Source organism: Macaca nemestrina, chromosome 14 (genome assembly GCF_043159975.1).
Source record: "Macaca nemestrina isolate mMacNem1 chromosome 14, mMacNem.hap1, whole genome shotgun sequence".
NCBI classification, from domain to species: Eukaryota; Metazoa; Chordata; class Mammalia; order Primates; family Cercopithecidae; genus Macaca; species Macaca nemestrina.
In genome coordinates this window covers 75,941,091-75,964,314 of record NC_092138.1, presented here as the reverse complement: position 1 = coordinate 75,964,314, position 23,224 = coordinate 75,941,091, and the positions used below count along the sequence as shown (strand labels likewise).

General features: G+C 38.3%; 1 protein-coding gene across 5 annotated transcripts in view; it reads right to left on the bottom strand.

Moving 5' to 3' along the window:
* Window positions 1-23,224, bottom strand: part of LOC105481019 (solute carrier family 44 member 1) — a 243,524-nt gene that overhangs the window by 105,917 nt on the left and 114,383 nt on the right. For all 5 annotated transcript variants that reach the window (XM_071078099.1, XM_071078098.1, XM_011740264.3 and 2 more), the window contains one exon: window positions 22,938-23,080. In XM_071078099.1, the coding sequence (XP_070934200.1) occupies window positions 22,938-23,080 (143 nt within the window). The remainder of the gene's footprint in view (window positions 1-22,937; window positions 23,081-23,224) is intronic.

Below are 23,224 nucleotides of genomic sequence, written 5' to 3'. Positions count from 1 at the left end.
TTATAGTTTGTTGTAATGTGATCAATAATATATATTAAGCACCTAACATAGCATGCACTCAGTGATTTGTGTCATTACCACAAAGATTACTACTTGCTTTCCACACATTTTACATTTCATAGTAAGGAACTAAACTCAACACTTTCTTATATGGGCATAAAACAGGGATACAATACTAATATTTAGTTTTCATTTAGGAAAAAAAAAAATCTGTGTAGGAGTATTCATGACTAAGGGTAAAGTCATTACCCCCTTGAGAACCAAGTACGCCGCCAAAACAGATCCAGCACAAGGAAAACAAGAACAGGAGGGCGAGAAGAATGCTACCATGACTATAACTCTCTGAAATTAACACTGCACATTTTTCAGCCTGTGTATGTGGTTTGAAAATATCTAAAAACTTACTTGAAATGATATCTTCAAGAAATACACACTCACACACATCACACGCTTACACTCCATATCTTACCTGCCCTCCATAGTCTAAGAATATATTAAGCTGGGTAGGTGCAGTGGCTCAAGCCTGTAAACCCAGCACTTTGGGAGGCCAAGACGGGCAGATCATTTGAGGTCAGGAGTTCGAGACAAGCCTGGACAACATGGTGAAATCCCATCTCTACTAAAAACACAAAAATTAGCTGAGTGTGGTGGCGGGCAACTGTAATTCCAGCTACTTGGGAGGCTGAGGCAGGAGAATTGCTTGAACCTGGGAGGCAGAGGTTGCAGTGAGCCGAGATGGCGCCACTGCACTCCAGCCTGGGCGACAGAGTGAGATTGTGTCTCAAAAAAAAAAAAAAAAAAAAAAAAAAAAAAAAAGGCAAAAAGAAAGAACGAAAAGAGAAGATATTAAGCTTAATTCTCTATGCATTTCACATATTCAAATGCACACACATAAAGTTAAAAATAACATGGAAACCTTGATCGTAGGTCCAGATTCTATTAACATTTGTTGGGTGTTTAGGTATGAGTCACTGTCACATTCAAGACCTTATTTGATCTTTGCAACAACTCTGTGAGGTAGGGGTCATAACCATTCCAAAGATGTTAAAACTGAGGCCTTGAGGCCTAACCACCAGGCCCAAGAGAGCTAGTAGGTGCCAAAGCATGAATTCAAACCTAGTACCTCTGATTCTGAGTTTCACTGTTTCCATTCTGCACTATTCCAAAATATTTCCTACAAATATCATTAGTAACTTTAACTGTTCTCTATTAACTTTGAATATTGTTTCCAGCATTCTGAAGTTCATCCAATCCATGGCAACATGCTTGCAAGTAATTATATTTTAACTAATTCATATTTAACTGAATATTTACAGAGGAGGCAAAGTGCGTGTATCAAACCAATTTATGATTTATTAAAATTGCACTTTCTCGCCTTTTGATTTGAAAATGTCCTTAACCAGGTAAATAAATGCTTACATTAGTTTTTCACTTTTCAGTTTAAACAAAATGAACTGATAGTTTTATTTTTATTTTTAGACAATGAAACAAATAATCGTAATAAGCATGGCACTGACAAACCAGATTATTGTAACTGAAAACTACAGATGAGTATTTCAGCTGAGAGGGTAACACACAGTATCCGCCTAGTTTCACTCCCGACAGGGCAAGGATCAGGCAAGAGATGCAGCACATACATTTTGAAAAAGCTTCTCAGGCCAACTCTGATTATTTGCCTTGGCCTCCATACCTCCTCCTTCTCTACGCCATCTCCAAGGTGGAGAGCCCATGTCACAGATATTCCATAAACCTAAGTTAAGAGCAAGTTTGTCGTTGTCATCCTCAGTGAATCTTTTACTGAGCCTTTTGATAATTTAAATACAGGTTTAAGTTTCACATCCTTTAGAGGAACAGGAATAAATAAAATACCAAAAGTGAGAATGAAAGACAAGAAGCAGTAAGAGAAAAATACTCTATAAACAAAACAGCCTAGACACCTGCAGGCATTGGCATATACAATATGCACATAGCATGATCAGATGATACAGAAATGCATTTGCAAAGGGAATTGCAAAGCAGCCTAAGTAAGCTTTGAACTTAAAAGGTAGATGGGAATGGAGAAAAATGCTCAGACCAAACTGCAAAGCAAACATTACAGAGGACAGCAGGTAAGGCATATAAATGTGTATTTATTACAGTTGGGGTGGTTTCCAGAAATTATTTGAGGAACAGAAAAAGGTTTATTTTTAAATGGATATTTTTGAGATACAATAACAAATTATCCCAAAAGGTAGGAAAAGGAGAGATGTCTAAATAAAATGCTCTGTCTACGCAGTGAATGAGGGGGACAGATGCACCAAAGATGAAAACAGGATGAGACAAAGGGGGGACATTAAATCACTGAAACTCAGGAAAAAGGATAAGAGTCACGAAAGAAGTGACTTTTAAAGCTGCGCTCAGAGCAAGAAGATGAAAATGAATGATACCATGCCACAGAAGGTTTAAAACTCATTTAAACTTCTGTTTTGCTTTTACTTTCTTTACTGAAGATAGGAGAAGGTAAAGACAGTAAGATTCATTGATAATTTACTTTGAGTCACAAAGCATTACAGGCTTTAGCCTCACAACATCCTAATTTAACAAAGGATGGAACTGATTGGCAAGCTGGGTGACTAACCTAACTTTCCAGTTCAAACTGGAAAGTGAGAATGAATGTAAAGGAGAGTGAGTTACAGACCAGTCAAGTCAGTTGATTAAATCAGTGCAATCTTCTGGGATCCCTGAGAGACAAAGCCCTACCTGGACATGATATAGGGCTGTACTCTTATGTGGTATGCAACACTCACGTGACAGGAATTAAATAGGGGATACCAAATTCATAAAATACAGTTCTTGAATGCAAGTAAGTTATAGTCTAGAGAAAAACAAACAAAAATGTATACAGTCATTTAAAAACCATGTGATAGGAGGCAAGGCTGAGATGGCAGTGGAAATTGTGTAATTCTGCACAGAGGATAAGGGGTCAGAGAAACCATAAAGGAGGAGGAAGCAGTTTCTAAGCCATATTTTGAAAATGAGTAAGAATTTTCCAGACAGATGGGGAAGGGAGCACTCTAGGCAGAGGAAACTGCATGTCTAAAAGCACAGAATCATGAAAGAGCATATTTAAGGAACTGCAAATAATCTGATAGTCGACTATAGGATGGAGCATCAAAGAGCTATGCACTAAGGAGAAGCAGGGGATAGAAGATGTAGCCATCCTTAGAATCTGGAAGATCTTATAGCTCTTCCATTAGGCAACATGTACTCAAATGGCCATGGAACAGTGATACCCTAGTATGGCCAGCCCCTCGAATTGAAGGCTAGAGAGGGAATGGCTGGGGAACAGCAGTGCTGCTCCAGAGATGAGCCTTTGCCATTAAATTGCCTCCTGCTGCCATGGTAACTCTGTGACAAGCCTTTTTGGAGCAAAAGGTGGCAAGCAGATACTAGGTCTGCTGGCCGCCTCCTGCCGAATTTGGCTGCTCTCCTCTCTAATCAGGATGGAAGCACTGCAGCACTAAAGCTGGAAAGCTGGCTGAAAAATCCCTCTGTCACCTTCTGCTTTAGTGATTCCTGACATGTGTCTTCCCCAGAGGGGAATAAAAATGGAGTCTGATCATTTTTCCAATTATTACCTCATATCAATTTACAATTTATAGCCCCTTTCCACAGAGAGTGTTGCCGTGAGTGAATCATACCAAACTGAAAACCATGACAGCCTAGCGGAGGCTTGCTATTGCTAAACATAGGCTACAGAGAACCCCGCAGATCTGTACTCCACCCACAGTGGAATTCTGCCCAGAGGAGGCCTCTTATTTCCAGAGGGGCTGGTGTTGGGGTGCCAGCAAGGCAAGCCCAGTCATCTGATTCGGGGTGGGACCCAAATGCCCCCAGAGGAGCCCTGTTATATTAGGAAAGAACTATGGAGCCAGCACCCCAGAGTTTGTGAAACCCAAGAAACCCAACCCATGAGGTTGTTGACAGGGGTGTGCCCCTTCCCCACTGCTTCCTCAGTCCTAATTAGGAAGAGGCAAAAATCTCCTAAGGAAGAGGTGCCACTTGTTAAAACTAAAACCTAAGGATGCCATCTCACCAATCCCCAAAGAGACAACTGAATTCTAAACAGCATGGCAGCCTCCTCCGCCAGCACTTCTGTAGACCTTGATTTACAGGCAACTGCTAAGAAGAGAAACTTTCATGGTCCTTTCTGGTAATTCACAGCACTGAGAGCTGAAAATAACTTTAAACTGCAGAGGAAGCCCAAGGATCAGACTAAGAGAGCAATATTCAGAGAATGTGCACCTCTCTAATCTCACCTTCGCCTGGTCTCCCACTGGTCTCCTTTCTGTTCCTCAAGCAACCTGGCACACTCTCAACTTGGGGCCGCTGCACTGCCTATCTGCCTGGAATGTTCTTTTTCTAGACAGCAACAGAGCTAGCTCCTTCCCTCCTTTCAAGTCTTTACTCAAAAGACACCTTCTCAGTGAAGCCTTCGCTGGCCAGCCTGTCTAAAACACCAACTTTCTACTCTGATGTGCCTTCATCTTTCCTGCTTTGTTTCTCCTCAGACTTACACTCGCTCACACACTGTGTATTTTACTGATTTATCTGTTTATTTTCCACCACCACTAGTAGAATATCAGCTCCAACAGGGCAAAGATATTTGACTGCTTAATTCATCCCTACATCCTTAGTGCCTAAAATGATGCCTGGAATAAAGCAGCAGCTGCATATTTCCCAAATTAATAAACAGATGGTAATTATATAAGATTTTGCTAAGTGGGGCCAGAGAGGAGTGAAGATAGGGAAGAAGATATTTCACGGACAGAGAAATACTCTCGTTTATTCAAAAGAATTTTATTAAACACCTATTCTGCCAGGTGTAGGCCTAAATAAGTACTAAAGATATGATGATAAATAAGTGTCTCCCTTCTTAATGTTCACAATCCAGAGTGTAAGAAGACAATTATAAACAGTGTGCTAGTGCTAAAGCAGGGAAAACAGGATTATAAAGGAGGCAACAAACGTACCCCATTAATGGAAAATCAGGATAGGTGTCCTGAGGAAGGGATATCTAAAGCTGGAACCTAAAGAATGAGTAAGAGTTAACCAGTGTGGATGAAAGCGAGTAGGAACAGGGCAGGAACAGAGCAGGCAAAGGCAAAAAGGTGAAAGGGGGCATGGCACAGCTGAAAACAAGAAAATGGTCAGGATGGTTGGTAGACGGCTGGACAGGTCAGCTGGTACTAGATCAATCAGGGCCTTATAAATGGTATGCCTGTAAATCCCAGCACTTTGGGAGGCCCAGGTGGGCAGATCACTTGAGGTCAGGAGTTCAAGACCAGCCTGGTCAACATGGTGAAACCCTGTCTCTACTAAAATACAAAAATTAGCCAGGTGTGATGGTGTGCACCTGTAATCCCAGCTACTTGGGAGGCTGAGGCAGGAGAATTGCTTGAACCTGGGAAGTGGAGGTTGCAGTGAGCTGAGATTGCACCACCATACTCCAGCCTGGGTGACAGAGTGAGACTCAGTCTCAAAAAAAAAAAAAAAAAGTTAGAAAGTTTGGAGTTCTTCTTAAAGACACTGGGAAGCCATTGGGAGCTCACCAGCTGCAATGTGCAGAAAGAATCAGAGGTAAGCAAGAGAAAAGTAAGGAGACTGGCTAGGAGGCTACTAAATTTCTACCAAGAAATGATGACTTGAACTAGGGTGGGAATGCGAATAAAAAGGAGTAGATTTCAAAAGTTTAGACACACTGAAGAAAACTTTATGACTGATTATACATAGGGGGAAAGGAAAAAAAATAAACATAATGCTTAGCATCTTAGACTAAATGGCTAGGACATTCTCGTTTGGAATCCTGCTCAATTCTGTAAGATAGGGGACTCAGAAGAAGCAGAGTACAGAAGGACAAGGATGACGTTCCAACTTTAGACAATTTAAGTTGGAGATGCCTATGAAGTGTCCAAATGGACCTATACAGTTGGCTGTAGGGTTTTAGCAGAGAAATCTGGACAGGCGATAGTGATTTTGGAATAATCAGCATATAAATGGTAGCTTTCCCCTGGGAGTGCATGAGATCACCAAAGTCAGTGTGTAGGTTGAGATTCTTAACCTGGGTGAAATCTGTGAGCCTCCAGAAATCGTAAGCAAACTCTGATGTGCAAATCCATATGTATTTTTCTGAAGACAGACTTTATACTTCATAGTTTTAAATAGATTGTCAAAGGCCTCGTAAGAGTAAAAAGTAAGATGATGAAAGAGCCAAAGAAGATACTAACATTGCAGAGCAAAGGCATGGAACTAGAAAAGCACGGGGGAAGAATGACTCTCCTATTTAGCTACAAACTCCTGCTTATCCATCTACTATGGAGGGAGACATAATTGTCAGAATGGCAACCAAGAGTCACTTACAGCAAATGATATTCCTTATAATAAACTGAGGCAAGAAAGTAAATTAAAACAACTTTAACTGGGTGCATTAGTTCTCGCCTGTAATCCCAGTACTTTGGGAGACAAGGGCAGGAGGATCACTTGAGGCCAGGAGTTTGAGACTAGCCTGGGCAACATAGTCAGACCCCATCCCTACAAAAAATACAAAAATTAGTCGGATGTGGTGACACATGCCTATAGTCCCAGCTACTTGGGAGGCTGAGGTGGGAGGATTATTTAAGTCCAAGAGGTTGAGGCTGTAGTGAGCAAAGGTGGTACCACTGCACTCCAGCCTAGCTGACAAAGCAAGACCTGGTCTCTTAAAAAAGAACATTTCACATGAAAAAAACAATTTTCTAGTTAGTCCAATAAATTGAAAGAACACTCCTAAATCAACTTGTTTCAGCACTCATACTGAGAAATAATATGTGTCATAAGCCAATGGCCAGAAATTTCATTTTCTTTTTAGTGTAACAGCTTTTTTGAAATATAAATAACATACCATAAAATTCACCTGTGTAAACTGTGCAATTCAAAGTTTTAAGTATATTTGACTGAGTTGTTCATCCCATTACTACAATCTAATTTTAGAACCTTTTGTCACCCCCAAAAGAAACCTCATAACCATTAGAATAACTCCCTATCTGTTATGGTTTAAATATTTGTCCCCTCCAAAACTCATGTTGAAATTTAATCCCCAGTGAGGCAGTATTGAGAGGTGGTGCCTTTAAGAGGTGACTGGATCATAAGAGCTCTGCCCTTGTTAATGGATTAATGGATTATCATGGGAGGGGAATTGGTGGCTTTGTAAGAAGAGAGATGTGAGTTAGCATATTAGCACACTTGACCCCCTCATCATGTGATAACCTTGAGCTATCTCAGGACTCTGCACAGAGTCCCCACCAGCAAAAGGCTCTCATCAGATGCAGACCCTCCATCTTGGACTTCTCAACCTCCATAATTATAATACATTCCTTTTTCTTTATAAATTACCCAGTTGCAGGTATTCTGCTGTAGGCAACAGAAAACAAGTGAATACATCATCCTTCCATGTCCGCCTACTCCCTAGCCCTAGACAACTACTAATCTACTTTATGTCTCTATATATTTGCCTATTCTATACATTTCATATAAAGAAAATCATACACTATGTGGCTGGCTTCTTTTATGAAGTATAACACTTTCAAGGTTCATCCATGCCATGGCATATATAAGCACTTCATTCCTTTTAATGGCTGGATAACTTTTCATTGTGTGGATATACCACATTTTGTTTATCCTGTCATCAGTTGATGCACATTTGTGCTGTTTTCTGTTTTTGGCTATTAGATGCTGCGGCTGCTACGAATGTTCATGTATAAGTCTTTGTGGGGACATGTGTTTTTAGTTCTCTTGGGTAGATACTAAGGAGTGGAATGGCTGGATCATATGGTAACTCTATTTTGATATTTTGATGGACTGTCAGATTGTTTACAAGAGCAGCTATCCCATTTTACATTCCCAGCAGCAACGTATGAGGGCTCCAATTTCTCCACATCCTCACCAACATCTGTAACTGCCTTTTTATTATAATTATTCTAGTGGATGTGAAATAGTAACTCATTGTGGTTTTGATTTGCATTTCTTGAGAGCTAATGATGTTGGCTATCTTTTCATGTGCGTGTTAGCCATTCATATAGCTGCTTTGGAGAAATGTCCATTGGAATCCTTTGCCTATCACAGATTTCTTTCAGATCTCTGAGGAAGACAGTAAGGCACAGATATACACTAGATATTGCCACAACATTATGAAAAAATTATATTACAACAAAAAACAAGGATGAAAGTAGAGTAAAAAGAGCACTTGGAGGCCAGGCATGGTGGCTCATGCCTGCAATCCCAGCACTTTGGGAGGCCAAGGCAGGTGGATTGCTTGAGACCAGAAGTTTTTGAGACCAGCCTGGCCAATACACTGAAACCCCATCTCTACAAAAAAAAATGCAAAAATTGGCCAGGTGTGGTGGCACACAACTATAATCCCAGCTACTGAGGAGGCTGAGGCAAGAGAATCACTTGAACCCAGGAGGCGGAGGTTGCAGTGAGCCGAGATTGCGCCACTGCACTCCCACCTAGACCACAGAGTGAGACTATGTCTTAAAAAAAAAAAAAAAAAAAAAGGCTGGGCGCGGTGGCTCACGCCTGTAATCCCAGCACTTGGGAGGCCGAGGCAGGCGGATCACGAGGTCAGGAGACCGAGACCATCCTGGCTAACACGGTGAAACCCCGTCTCCACTAAAAATACAAAAAATTAGCCAGGCGTGGTGGGGGCGCCTGTAGTCCCAGCTACTCGGGAGGCTGAGGCAGGAGAATGGCGTGAACCCGGGAGGCGGAGCTTGTAGTGAGTCAAGATCATGCCACTGCACTCCAGCCTGGGCGACAGAGCAGGACTCCATCTCAAAAAAAAAAAAAAAAAAAAAGGGCTTGGGAGAAAGTACAGGAGTCGAAGGACTAGAGGTCGAAGAATGGCTGCAGTGGGCAAAAAAGGACATGCAATGCAAGATGGAAGGAGAGAAGCCCATGGTGAGGGTGGGGGAAGTTTTGAATTACTCTGAATTGATTTTATAGGTAGAACAATTAAGGGTGATGACAAAGACCAAGCTGTGTCTATGAAAGAGGGAACCCTGAAACAAAACCTGAGAAAAAATTTAAACAGTTCCCAGGGATAGTGAGAATCAATGAGACAGAATATGTTAGAGTGCTTTGTAAACCACATAAATGTAACAGATGGTTAAAATAGCTGTGTTTTCCCCATCTAGGTTAAAAAGGGATGAAGCCTTGATAAGTAACTTTGAAGCTTGTTTCGGATGATAATGAAGATGATTATAATAAACAGCTGTTAACGTTCATGATACCAAGCACTGTGCTAAGGCATACCATGATTTATGATCTTTACTCCTCTAAAACACCAAAGGAAGTACTGCTACTATTTTCATTTTACAAATGAAGATCTTTTGGCCAAACATTACTGTTGTTATTTTCAACAGTGTAACCTGTCCTTCAATAATCTGCCTAATGGATCTACCCGTACAGATACATCCCCAATTGCATGAAAAATCTTACCTATTACAGAAAAACTCTGAATGTTGTTCCCATTGTATTGCTTTTGTATCAGAGAATCAAATTTTTGATAATCAAACATGCCTACCTTCGAATTATTTAATTTCTTTTTTTTTCTTTTCTTCTTTTTTTTTTTTTTAAGAAACAGAATTTCACTCTGTTGCCCAGGCTGTAGTGCAAGGGTGCGATTTCGGCTCACTGCAACCTCTGCCTCCTGAATTCAAGCAACTCTCCTGTCTCAGCCTTCTGAGTAGCTGAGATTACAGGGGCCTGCCACTGCACCTGGGGTTTTTTTTTTTTTTTTTTTTTTTTTAATAGAGAAGGGGGTTTCACCATGTTGGCCAGGCTGGTCTCGGACTCCTGACCTCAGGTAATCTGCCCGCCTCAACCTCCCAAAGTGCTGGGATTATAGGCATGAGCCACCACGCCCAGCCTTATGTAATTCCTTTATTGCCTCAACAATGTATCAATTATTGAAATTATATAAAGTATAATATTCATTTATAATATTGAAATTATACAAAATATAACAATCACTAAAGTATAATATTCATTCAATTATATAAAGTAGAACATTCATTTTAAAATATTTAACCCATGTGGAACTTACTTTGCATGGTATGAGATTAAAATAGAACTAAATGTAGCTTTCTTCAAAATATCACTCAACCCAATGTTTTTTTGTTGAACACTGACTACTTTCACAGTATTTATTTCTGCTGTTTCTATTTTGTTCCCATCACTGTTCTTAACCTATGTCCAGGTAGTCTTGTTGTTGTCCTTTGGAACAGGTTTCGGCCTAGAATGGCAATACCCCTTTCATTCTCCAAGTGACACAATTATTAATTAGATAATCACAACTATAGATACACAATCTGTACTCACACAATTAGTAATCCTTCGCTCCCATCTTTCATTTGGCTAGTACGCTAACTATCAACATTTAAAAATCATAGGACTGATACACTCTTCTTCTCATTAACAGACTTCTGGCTTCCTCTAAAAACTTAGCATCACTGGCCCCATCTACCCATATGCCAAAACTCACCCCAATTAGCAGCTATCTCCTTTATATGGGGCACACACATATAAAGTTCAAAGTGTCCAATATTCCCTGTTGTCTTATACCCAACCCATGTAAGTGATTTACAGTATCTGCCTAGGGGCTTTTGGATTTGCAACCTCTGGTGAAACCCATGTGTTTCCCTTCCTGCCTTCAAAACCAGGAAGTTCACAGCTAATTTAGTGCTTAATGTCAGTAACTACACTTAGCCTAGATTTCTGGTCTCATCTCTTCTCCACTTCCATTGTGTGGCTCCTGATCTTTTTTACTCCCATATCATTGTCTTACAATATATGCACCTACTTCTAATCCTTTCAAATTATCTTGTGAATGAGAAACAATTTAAAAACATTTCCCCTCTGAAATTCTTCCCTGGTCCTTTACTCTGTGATTTATATTATCAATCAAGTTCAATGCACATCCTACTGGGATCTTAACTGGCACTGTATTAAATCTATAAATTAATTTTGTTAGTATTGTCATCTTTACTATATTAAGACTACTCAACCAGTAGATTATACCTCTCTTGCTTTTTTTTTTTTAATTAAAATACTATAACTCTCTGTATTTGGTCCCACATATATCTTGTTAGATTTTATTTTAATAAAACAAGTATTATATTTTTCATTGTATTTTCTGTGCACTGATAAGACAAATGACTGACTTTAGTTAGGCATCTGTTTTATAACCTATAATTTAAGCACCTCATTTCAAGATATGTTTTTGTTGAATCTCCTAAACATTCTAGGTTATAGCCCCTTGTCACTGGCAAATAGTATTATTTTTCTTTCTAACCACCTATACATATTCTATTTATCTCTTTTATTATGATTTGCTGCAACTAGTTATTGAAAATAGTGCTATTAAAAGATGATGTCCTTGCTTATTTAATGAGGTAAACTACTTCTATTTCTCCATAATATTGGTAGCTGCTATTACTAGAAACTCCATCAGCCTCCTTTCATGCCATCAAACCTATAATAAAATCTATTTTCAACAAAGGTGGCAAAGTAATTCAATGCGGAAGACAGTCTTTCCAATAAATGCTTCTGTAATAACTGTATTTTTTGTATGGGAGAAAAAAGATAAACCTTGACCTTTTCTTCACACCATAATAAAAAATTAAACCAAAATTTATCATATATAAACATAAGAGCTAACTAAAAAACTTGCAGAAGAAAGCATTAAAAAAATTGTGAATTTGGGGTAAGGCAGTAATTTCTCAGCTAGTACACAAAAAACATGAGCCATTAATAAAAACAAACAAATTCAACTTCATCAAAATTTAAAACTTTTGCTCATCAAAAGATGTCATTAAGAAAACAAAAAGCAAACCAAAGATTAGAAAAAATAATTGCAAAACACCAAACAAAGGTCTTGTATACAGATTTAGTGCTTATAACTCATTAAGACTAACCAGTTTGTTTTAAAATGTGCAAGATATGAATACTTCACAAAAGAAAACAGATGGATGGTCAACCAGCACTTAAAAAGATGGTCAATATCATCGGTCATCAGAAAGATGCAAATGAAAACTACGATGAGATACCACTACAGATTCACTAGAATGGCTAAGAATAAAAAGAACAGAGACAGGCATGGTGATCTGTACCTACAGTCCCAGCTATTCGGGAGCTTCAGGGTCACTTGAGGCCAGGACTTTGAGGCTGTAATGTGCTATAATCATGCCAATGAATAGCCATGGCACTCTGAACCATGCAACACAGTGAGATCCTATCTCTAAAAAAATAAAATAAAATATAACAAATAACAAAAAGTCTCATAATACAAAATGTTAGTGAGGAAATGAAGCAAATATAATCCTCCTACTTTTGCAGTGGGAATGCAAAATGGTGCAGCAACCACTTTGGGAAACAGCTTGATAATTTCTTATAAAGTTAAACATCCTCACCACATGACTCTGCAATCTCAATGCTATATATCTAACTCTCCAAGAGTAATGAAATATATAAAATTACATACACAAATTGTTAAAGCAGTATTACTCACAATAGTTAAAAAAAAAAAAAAAGTTAAATATTCAAATAACCCAAATTGCAAAAAACCTAGTGAACAGATAAACTGTGTTATATCCACACAATGAAATATTTCTCAGTAATTTAAAAGGAACTAACCACTGATATATTTCACAATATGCATGAATCTCAGTAGCATTATTATGATATGTTTTAAAAGGCAGACACAAAATATTAAACAATGTATAATTCTTCGTATATGACATTCTAGAAAAAACAAAACTATACTATGAAAAGCGGATCAGTGGTTGTCTAGGGACAAGAATGGGGGCAAGAACTGACTACAAAGGGGCACAAGGTAATTTTCTAAGAGCAAAAGAAGTGTGGATTGTGGTGGAAGATGCATGACTGTATATAGTTACCAAATTCAAACTACACTTGAATGAGTAAATTTTACTATATGTAAGTTATAACTCAACAAAGCTATAAAAATGAAATATTTTTAAATTTCTTCCCAAAAATCGACTTCACAAAATTCAATTTAATCTAATGAGCCCCAGTGGGTAGGTAGTAAGAATTTAGCCTTACTCAGAAAGAGATCTGGACTTTGCCCGTGACTTCTGGGAGTGAATTTCTAAGCCTTATGGGAGTGTCTTTGTTGTTTTGGTGCTCTTGGGTCATAGAAGTCTAACCATGTGTTTCAGGGTCGGAGTAGACCACTCCACAGAGTATTCAGGGTGGGGGTTGACCAGCCTAGAAAGACCAACAATATTGTTTAGATTAGGAGTTTGGGATCACCTGGTATCAAACTGACCAGAGGAGCTGGAGACTGGAGACTGAGTCAGCCACATAATTATGAACACTGAGGCTTAGGTGAGCTTCTCTGGTTAGACATACTCTGTGTATTGTCACACACTGACACTGAGAAAGTACTGTGCTCTGACTCCGCACACTCCACTATCTCCAAGGGAGACAACAATGGAAGCTCTGCCCCATGCACTCCTTTTGCTGGCTGATTTTACTCTATATCCTTTCCTAAAAATAAACCACAACCATGAGTACAGTAGCATTCAGTGAGTTCTGTAAGTCTTCCTGGCAAATTATTTGCCAGGAAATAGGTGGTTTTATGGACCCCAATCTTGCATTTGGGGTCAGATGTAAGGGTGGTTGTGTGTGGACTGTGTGCCCTCTAACTTCCTAGGTGCCTTCAACTCTCACACCCAGGTAAACACAAGTGGGTGGCAAACCAATCACCATCAAACTCATAGTTGAAGCAGTTAATAATTACCTGAAGTATATTACAAAGATCATTATCTATCAGCTCATGTAAAACGACTAAAGCTTATAAAAATCTTTACAGGTGCCAGGTCACCTAGAACCAACTCAAATAGTGAGACTTCGGATTGAGCATTTGTATCAGCTATTTAACTTAGACATGGCAAATATACACACCTGGTCAAACAACACGGAGAAAAACCAATCCTCCCTTCCTTGCCACCTAGCTGCATACATGTCATCTAGTTCTGTTAAACAGCTTTTCACTTCCCTATTTAGAATTGACAAAACATTTTGACTTTCAGCTCCTGCATTTTCTAAGGTATGTAGCTGGATCTCCTCTTTCAAATTGCTAGCAGTATTTTCCACAGCAAGTATTATCCTGAAGGCAGAATTACACTAGCAAAACAGATGTTACCTTTGTAAAGAGATTAAAACTTTAGGCTAAAGAGTAGTGTGGTCACAAAAAATCTCCATAAATTTACCTTCTGAAAATTTAGTTAGCATATTTACAGCTTCTAATATTTTCCATAAGAGAGAATGAAAGTTTAGAAAAAAACTGTATAGGCCGAGTGTGGTGGCTCACGCCTATAATCCCAGCACTTTGGGAGGCTGAAGTGGGGGGGGATCATTGAGGTCAGGAGTGTTCAAGACCAGCCTGGCCAACATGGTGAAACCCCATCTCTACTAAAAATACAAAAATTGCCTGGGTGTGGTAGTGGGTGCTTGTGATACCAGCTACTTGGGAGGCTAAGGTAGGAGAATCTATTAAACCCGGGAGGCAGAGGTTGCAGTGAGCTGAGATCTTGCCATTGCACTCCAGCCTAGGTGACAGAGCAAGACTCCATCCATCTCAAAAAAACAAAAAAACCTGTATACATAATACAAGAAGTTTTTATTTAGAACATCACAGATGTTACTATTTTCAAATGCTTGTAAATTTGGGGGGGAAATAAGTTCTCAAATACAAGTTTATGTGAGGTATCTATCTAGGCTTCTCTTTTTCACTTTAGTAGGAGTGACAGTAGGTTAGAGTTAGAATCAGAGTACTGACAGAAGACAGAGAGAAGAGTGCTTTCCCTCAAAGCAAAGGCAAATTCGTCAAAGGCTTAGAGCATCTCCATTTGTTTAAACCTATCCCTAAGTGTAGGAAGAAGCAGGCTGCTCTAAGTAATACCTTAACAACAGGTAGGTAGAATATCCTGTAAAACTTAAGAATTAGTCCAATGGACACATGTATACCTCTCTTCTTCTAAACTTCTACAACTCCACAAGATAGAGTCAGGAGTACACGACAGAGTCGGGAGCACCTTCCTGTGTGTGCCAGTCTTCCCTGGGCTTTAGGATGGCCAACAAGCATTCTAAACTGTAGACTCAGCCACACTATTCCTCAGACGATGAGAACCAAGCTTGGTATTCTAATCAGAATTCCATCTTCACCAGAAGATGGGCTCTTGGAGCCACCTCTCAGTCCCCAAACCCTCATAACCATCTATTCACCTCTTCTTCCAATCACCATTATGTGTACCATCCTTTCACAGCCTACTTTACTTGACTTTACCCTGATAAAATGCAAGCCCTGCCTTGAACCCCCAAAATATGACAAAAAATATTTTCAAAGACATCTCTATAAACTTACCTTCTGAAAATTTAGTTAGCATCTTTATACCTAAATGGGGCTCCAAAACTCTGCCTGAAATTACCCTGTCCCTGAACCCCTGTCACTGGCTGAGAGTCTTCAACTCACATGTACAACCTGCAACCAAGATGCTGCCCTGAAGGGGAAGTCAGAGAGATTCAAGACTGAGAATCGGACCCAATTTTGCTGGAAGAAGAGGGTCACGAGCCATAGAATATATGCTATAGAACATATGTTAGAAGAAGCTGAGAATGACTCCCAGTTTATAGCTAGCAAGGAGTCCTACAGTCCTACAGTCATGTGAAACTGCACTCTGTCAACAGCCTGAATGAGCTTGGAAGAGGATTCGTTCCCTAGAACCTTAAGAAAAAAATCACAGCCCTGCCAAGACTTCGATTTCATCCTTCAAACCCTACAGCAGAGAATCAGCTAAGCCATGCTGTGCACAGACTTCTGATCTACAGAACTTCATTGTTTAAAGCAACGAATTTGCTTCAATTTCTGATTTACAGAACTTCATTGTTTAAAGCTGCTTACTTTATGGTAGTTTGTTACAGCAACATTAGGAAACTAACACAATAGTGGTTCCAGTACTACCATCAAATTGCCTTATTTTCCTCTCCCCACCAGCCTGCTGTTAGGAACTCAGGAAAGTGGAGTCACTCAGCTTTCAACAGACAACACTTTTACATGACATTCCAACACTGAACTGTCATAATTTCTCCATGTGTTTTGTCTTTCCCACTAGAATGCAAGGTCTTCAAGGACAGGGACTACAAATGTCTTTTTATCCTTTTTATTTTTTTTCATTACCCAAGTAATATATATTGATTATAGAAAACTTAGGAAAAAAGAGATAAGTACAAAATTAAAACCATCCGTAATTCAACTGCTAATCACACTGCTGACATTTTCATGTCATTCCATACTTTTCTATGTATATGTATATTTTTACATATATAAATAAAATAATGCTGTACATACTGGTTTGCAATTTATTTTTCCCTTAATAATGTTATGCATATATTGCATGCTATGGACATACTTCTACAGCATCATTTTTACTGACTCCACAGTGTCTCAGACCGGGCCAGGACCTCCCATTGTAACCTCTCTCATGGCCTTCCCATTATAACCTCTCTCATATCCTTATACCTCTCTCTTCAAAACACTTCCTATAGCTATAATAATATGTGATTGTATGATGATTTTATTGTTTTCTCCACAAAACTGTAATTCCCATGAGATTAAAGAAAAAAAGTATGCTTATTTTGCTCAGGAGTATAATCTCAAGTGCCTCACTCAAAGAAGATGGCCAGGAAATAGAGTTCACGAATGAATGAATGAATGAATGAATGAATGAATGAATTTAACCAAACCTTTTTTTCAACCACTTAGGTTGCTTGTTATTTTAGTATTCGTAATAGTGGTCTGTAGCACACGGCTGATTTTCAATAAATGGTTGCTGAGGGCTAAATAAAATAATAAACATAATTTTCAAAAATGGTGAAGGATAGTCATTCAGGAAACAGCAGTATGATTTAAGTCATCACGAGGAAGAGAAGTCCTAGCCACATAATGAAAACCTGTGCAAGTACTTAGCTGATAAGAGGACCAATGCAAATATTTTAGCATATTTTATCTGTATTTTTCTAATTCTTTTTCAAACAGGAACAGGTATGCACAGTCAACAAGATTCGGTTACTCTTTAAAAAGTCTTCAAAAGAGGCATGTTTTACATGCTGACTAATTAAAGAATAATATTCTCCCTAAAATAGCTGGCTATATGGTTAGTATAGGCCTAGAAAGTTTGGCAATCATTTAAAGAGCAAGCACAATCTTCCTATTGGTACAATCCCCTAAATAATCCTCTGCATAAGTTAATATGTGATCATGGGGTAGACTGAACCAGAGACATTAAGATACAGGACTCTCACTTTAAAGAAGGTGATCAGTGGCCACTAAAGTCCTATTCTGCATATGTGTAGATACTATAAAAATGGAGAGTTTCCTTAAAATAAGACCACTGTTTATTAAACAATCAATTATCTTATTTAAAAAACCCCATTATCAATTTGAAGCTAAGTATTTTTCAGTAAATATTGAAAACATACAAACGGCAAAAAACAAAAAACAAAAAGACAAAAAAACGCAGTTCCTCATCACAATTCATATTCTTTATTTGACAGAGAAAGAAATAGACAAAATTGCCTTCAAATTACTCAAAGCCTTCCTAGATCGTATAAGGGCTTTGGTTCCTTTCAAAGTTTTTTTAGCGTGAGTGGGGACTCATCAAGTTCCCCCCAAAATTTCTTTCATCTTTAAATGTTGGGAGGGAGAAACCCCCAAAGCAAAAAAGGTGGGAAACTGGAATTACCACACAGCTCACCAGATCTATTTTAGTGCATGATGCAAAGAGCACCGACTGAGGGTGAGAATTGAGTGCTGGTCTATCTCCATCAAGTCCCTCATGCTTCCTAGACTCAGTTTCCTCACTTGTAATATGATCTCAAGGATCGTTTTAGCACAAACATTTTAAGCTTTGAGTATCTTGCCAATGAGAACAATTAAGAGAAAGAAGTAAAACTCATCCTCTGATTCTGTTTTTACTAGGTACTCTGGTAAAGATTATGCAGGAAATTGAAAAGAGCTCAAATAAAATGCACCCCCTATAGATTTTACTCATACATAGATGCTATCATCCTCTGCAGACCTCTAGTTCTTTACATCCTGTTAATACAGATTATCTGAAATTGGAGAGGCATTTTAGGGTAATGGAGCCTTTATCAGTGATTGGGACTTTAAATGGCTTCCTTGGAAGAAAGACAGATAAAAAAGAAAATTAGATTTGTGCAAAAATATATCTTTAAAACCTCTATGGAAGAATCGATATTCATGCATGAGATATACTGGTAAAACTTCTTGGAGTAACAAAGAAAGCGGACACTAAGCTCTGCGTTAGGACTGTTTGAAGAATGAGGAAAAAGTTCTAATAATGATACAATGTTTATGTCAAAAAGATTAAGAGCAGTTCCCTACTTACTGTCACCCAGCTTTACAATGATGACCTAGTTTACAAAGAGCTACCACCACTTTGCCACATCTTCTCCCATCTCAGGCACCCAGTACCTGGGAGCATCTTTGGTAGATACACAACACCTCTGCCCTCACCCCAGTCTTCTCCCCAGAGGCCAACAAAGCTAGACCTTTTTTTTGTCCTAGCTCAGTCCACACACTCACTAACTCAGGTATCTTGCCACTAAACAGGACCATCTCTGGTCTGTCCAAATTGATATGGAAGATAGGGAGCTTCCTCTCTGGGAATAACAATAATAGTAATAAGGCTGGGCGCAGTGGCTCACGCCTGTAATCCTAGCACTTTGGGAGGCCGAGGTGGGCAGATTGCCTGAGCTCAGGAGTTCAAGACCAGCTTGGGCAACATGGCGAAACCCAGTCTCTGCTAAAAATACAAAAAAAAATTAGCCAGGCGTGGTGGTGCATGCCTGTGGTCTCAGCTACTCGGGAGGCTGAGGCAGGAGAGGCCTGAACCCAGGAGGAGGAGGTTGCAGTGAACCGAGATCATGCCATTGCACTCCAGCCTGGGCAACAGAGCGAGACTCTGCCTCCAATAATAATAATAATGATAAATTTTTATCTAAAATTGACATATATACTCTGAGGCTACTTATATATTATAGACCTAAAGATTGTGGACAATCTAGAATGTGGCAGAAAAAGTATGTTTTTGGAATTCCCAATCAGAGTTCAAAATATATTACTACCACCCTGATCCCCACCATCAAAAAAATGGCAGCCAGCAAGGAACAAAGGCCCTCAGTCCAACAGCCCTCAAGGAACTGTATGCTGCCAACAACCACAAGAGCTTAGAAGGGGAACCTCCCCTCATTGAGCCTTTGATGAAATCTCAGCCCTGACCAACAACTTAAGTGCAGCCTTGTGAGAGTCTGTGTCTGCAGACCCAGGTAAGCCACATCCAGATTTCTGACCTACAGAAAGTGATCACAAATGTATCTTAAGTCACTAACTTTACAGTAATACTGTTACCTAGCAACTGCCAATTAATACAGACAGATGAGAAACACACAATATAATTAGGGCGCAAACTGAAGGCAGTAGAATAACAAGTATAATATAGAAAAGTTCAGGTAATCAAAGTAAAGGAAAGCTCACTACGGATAAGGTTAGTTTTGAAACATTTCATACAGAGGTTAGCTATGAGACGCGTCTTAAGTGTTTCAAGAATTCAGACTGGCAGACAGGTAGAAGGAACAGCAAAGAGGTAAGAATCAATTGAATGTCCCAGACAATAAGAACACCACACTGAGGAACAGTGGGAGGAGACTGAATAGGTGAAACGGGTCCAGATCACAAGAAGCCTGGAAGGGCAGGGCTAAGTGGGCTCTTCTTTGAGGCTATAGACAACACTACCAAAGGAAAGGCTCTTGAGGAGGGAAATGACAACATAAGAGCCCTATTTTAAAGAACTTAATCTTATCACAGTATAAAGGATGGAGCAGATTAGAGATAAGACGACCAAGAATAGATACGCTAGCACAACAGTCTTCATGAGAGGCCAACAAACATGGGGAAAAAAGGTTCACACTCATTAATAATCAAAGACATGCAAATTAAAACTATAAAACACTATTTTCTGGCTTAACAAATTAGTAAATAATAACTAATAATACTAGCAAAGATAAAGCAATCTCAAACACTGTTCGTGGGAATATAAATGGAACGGTCTTTATGGAAAGCCATTCAGCAATACGCATTAATAATTTTAAAATGTTCAAATTCTCAAACTCACTATTTACTTCTTAAAACATATTCTAAGGAAACAAATTGATTTATTCATTAAACAAGCATTTAAATGTGTGCCTACTATGCTCTAGGCAAATATATCTCTTCTCTTATGGCACTTAGGATACACATTTAACAAATAATCAAAAAATAAGTATATACTTACACATATTATAGGATACAATGAGAGTACTTTTGAATATCGGATTTAAATTATGAGAACAAAAATACCTCTCTGGGAAGCGAAGTGACATTTATGCTGAGAGCTGAAGGATGAGTAGAGTTTAGCCATGTGCAGATTGGGAGGAATTTTTTTTTCTGATAGAAGAAACAATATTCATGAACGCAAGAAAGAGTTATAGTTGAGATTTTAGAGGACTGATTTGTTGACTTTTTCAACAAATATGTTTAAAGGTCCTAGTAAGACCAGCTACTGTACTAGCGGCTGACAGTAAGGAATGGGAGAGTGATCAGGGTTAGGCTGAAGTACTAGCAGACAAAACAGGTATAAAAATACTATACAGCTACAGAAGGGCCTACAGTTCGTAAGGAAGCAAAGAAGTACGAGGAAGTAAGTATAAAGGAAGGAAACCAATACATTTTCAGGAGAAAGAAGAGGATGGAATAAAGGTGACAAACACAAAGACTGCTGCTTTTCTGTCTCTTTTCAGATCAAAATATTATAGACTTATCTGAGAAAGGTAAAAAAAAGTCTTCTTTTTTTACAAAAACATCTATAGACAGAAATACTTAAGTAGGTTAGCACTAAAAAGGTCATACAGTAAGAGAAGATGAAGTAGAAATCAAAAATAAATTTTAAACATGTGTACATGAATTAAGGAACAGCTACACTTGGGAAACTATTTTCCCTCTATATGAATGGCTCTTGACTATGCTAAGCATTCAGGGAACAGTGATCACATTTTCAGAATAATAAGTAGCCTCTCTTGGAAGAGGCCGAAAGGTACATAAAATAATCCAAGTATTTGCAATCTGCTCCACTGAACAGATGAATCACCACAATGTTAAATACGAAGAGTGGCATTTACACAAACTTTATGGTGAGAACAGGCTTGGAGTCCTGGCAAGTTATGAAAGGAGCCATTAAAAATGATTCCAATCCCATGTAAGTAGAAGACCTGAGGGAGTAGTTCCCTTTTCCTCTTATCTCCTTTATCTAAATTGTAATATTTTATATTTGATACATGTCAGCAGCATTAAAGAGTTAAATAATATTTTACAGAGTAGATGCTATCTACAAAAAAATAGTACTGTGGAACTCTGTACTATATTTGTAACTTCTATGAGTCTAAAGTTATTTCAAAATAAAAATTAAAAAAATATGCATAGTCTTGCTACAAGAAATAACATACAGTCTAAAATTTGCGTTAATTTCATGAAGCAATCATAAAGAAGAAAAAATGTAATAATTCTTCCAATTGCTAAGAGTCCAATTTTCACTTCTCTCAATGGATGCAGGTGCATATCAAGAGAAAAACTCATCTTCTGAGCTGGATATTCTACCGCCCACCAGCCATGTGACTTTGGGAAAATTACTTCAGTCTTCCAAGCCTCCGTTACACCTACCTCACAGGGTGGTATCACATGCTAGTTGACTTTGGGATGCTATAAAGATACTCATTGTTGTCATTTACAATTTTGTTTATTTAAAATGCATTATCTTATCTTCATTAATGGGAGGAATAACACTGAGAAATTAACTATTTGGATTTCTTCAGGTTTGTAACATTATCAAATTAATCTTATACTTCCCACTAGGGGCCCAGATTTAACCAACAGATTTATATAATAAATACAGTTATTACATATTACGTTCCTGGAAAATGCTTTATAATAGACCTACAACCTTAAAATGTTACCTGCTTAGCCTTTTCCTATAGAGTGCATTAACTGGATTAGTTAGCCTACTACTTTAAAATTAGTGTTGCTAATTCTGAAGAACAAATGCCTAATAAGGCTTCATGGGGCACAAATATATAGTTTACACAAATATATTAGCATCATACATAAAATATGCTAGATGAAATCTATTTTCCCCACAGGTATTAAAAACAAAATGACAGCTCTTTTGAAGAAAAAGTCAATTAAGTCAGGAATCTCATGAAATCTAAAAGATGAATATTGAGAAGCCAAAGCAAATTTTAAAGTCTGACAAAATGTATATTTTATAAAATAGGAATCTGATGTATACTTATAAATGATACCACATAAAATATTTTTTATAATGTTAATATTTCAAAATCCATTATCATCCCTCTCTCTCCCATTAAGTATAATCTTAGAGGAAAAAAATGTTACAGGGTTAAAACTAGTGCACAGCTTAAAGGCTAATGGAAAAAAAAAAAGAGTAAAAGAATAACCTTTTCAAATCAAGCCTTTACCCACTAACATGGATAAAGGTAGCCCATTTTAACATGGTAACTAATTCTGTTTCTTGAAGAATATATTTGTAGACCAAAAACAAGAATGATTCAAGGGTTCAGTGAAAAAAAATCAAACACACCAACAGAAGTCACATAAAAATAATATTTGGTAAGATATTATCTTTAAAACAGTAAGAATAGCAGGATTTTCTCTGTGCCTCTTTCAAAGTTTCCATGTGTTCATCATTCAGCAACAGTCTACTCACTTCCGCTGGGTGTGGTCCATGCCACTGTTTGGTATTGCTTCCAACTTTGTATTTTTCTGCCCACAGATATTTCCATAGCTGTCGTATCCTGACACTAGTCTTGCTGCTGCACCTGTTGCTATTGAAAAGCCACAAATAAATCCCTAGGAAAGAAACAGAAAAAAACATACAAATAAACCATTTCAATAGCCAACAGTCACTAGTTGATACGATAATGAGCTTCTTTTGTCTGCTGAAGGGAACAAAGAGCTATCTTTCCTTACTGCAAACACTATTCTATTGTTTTC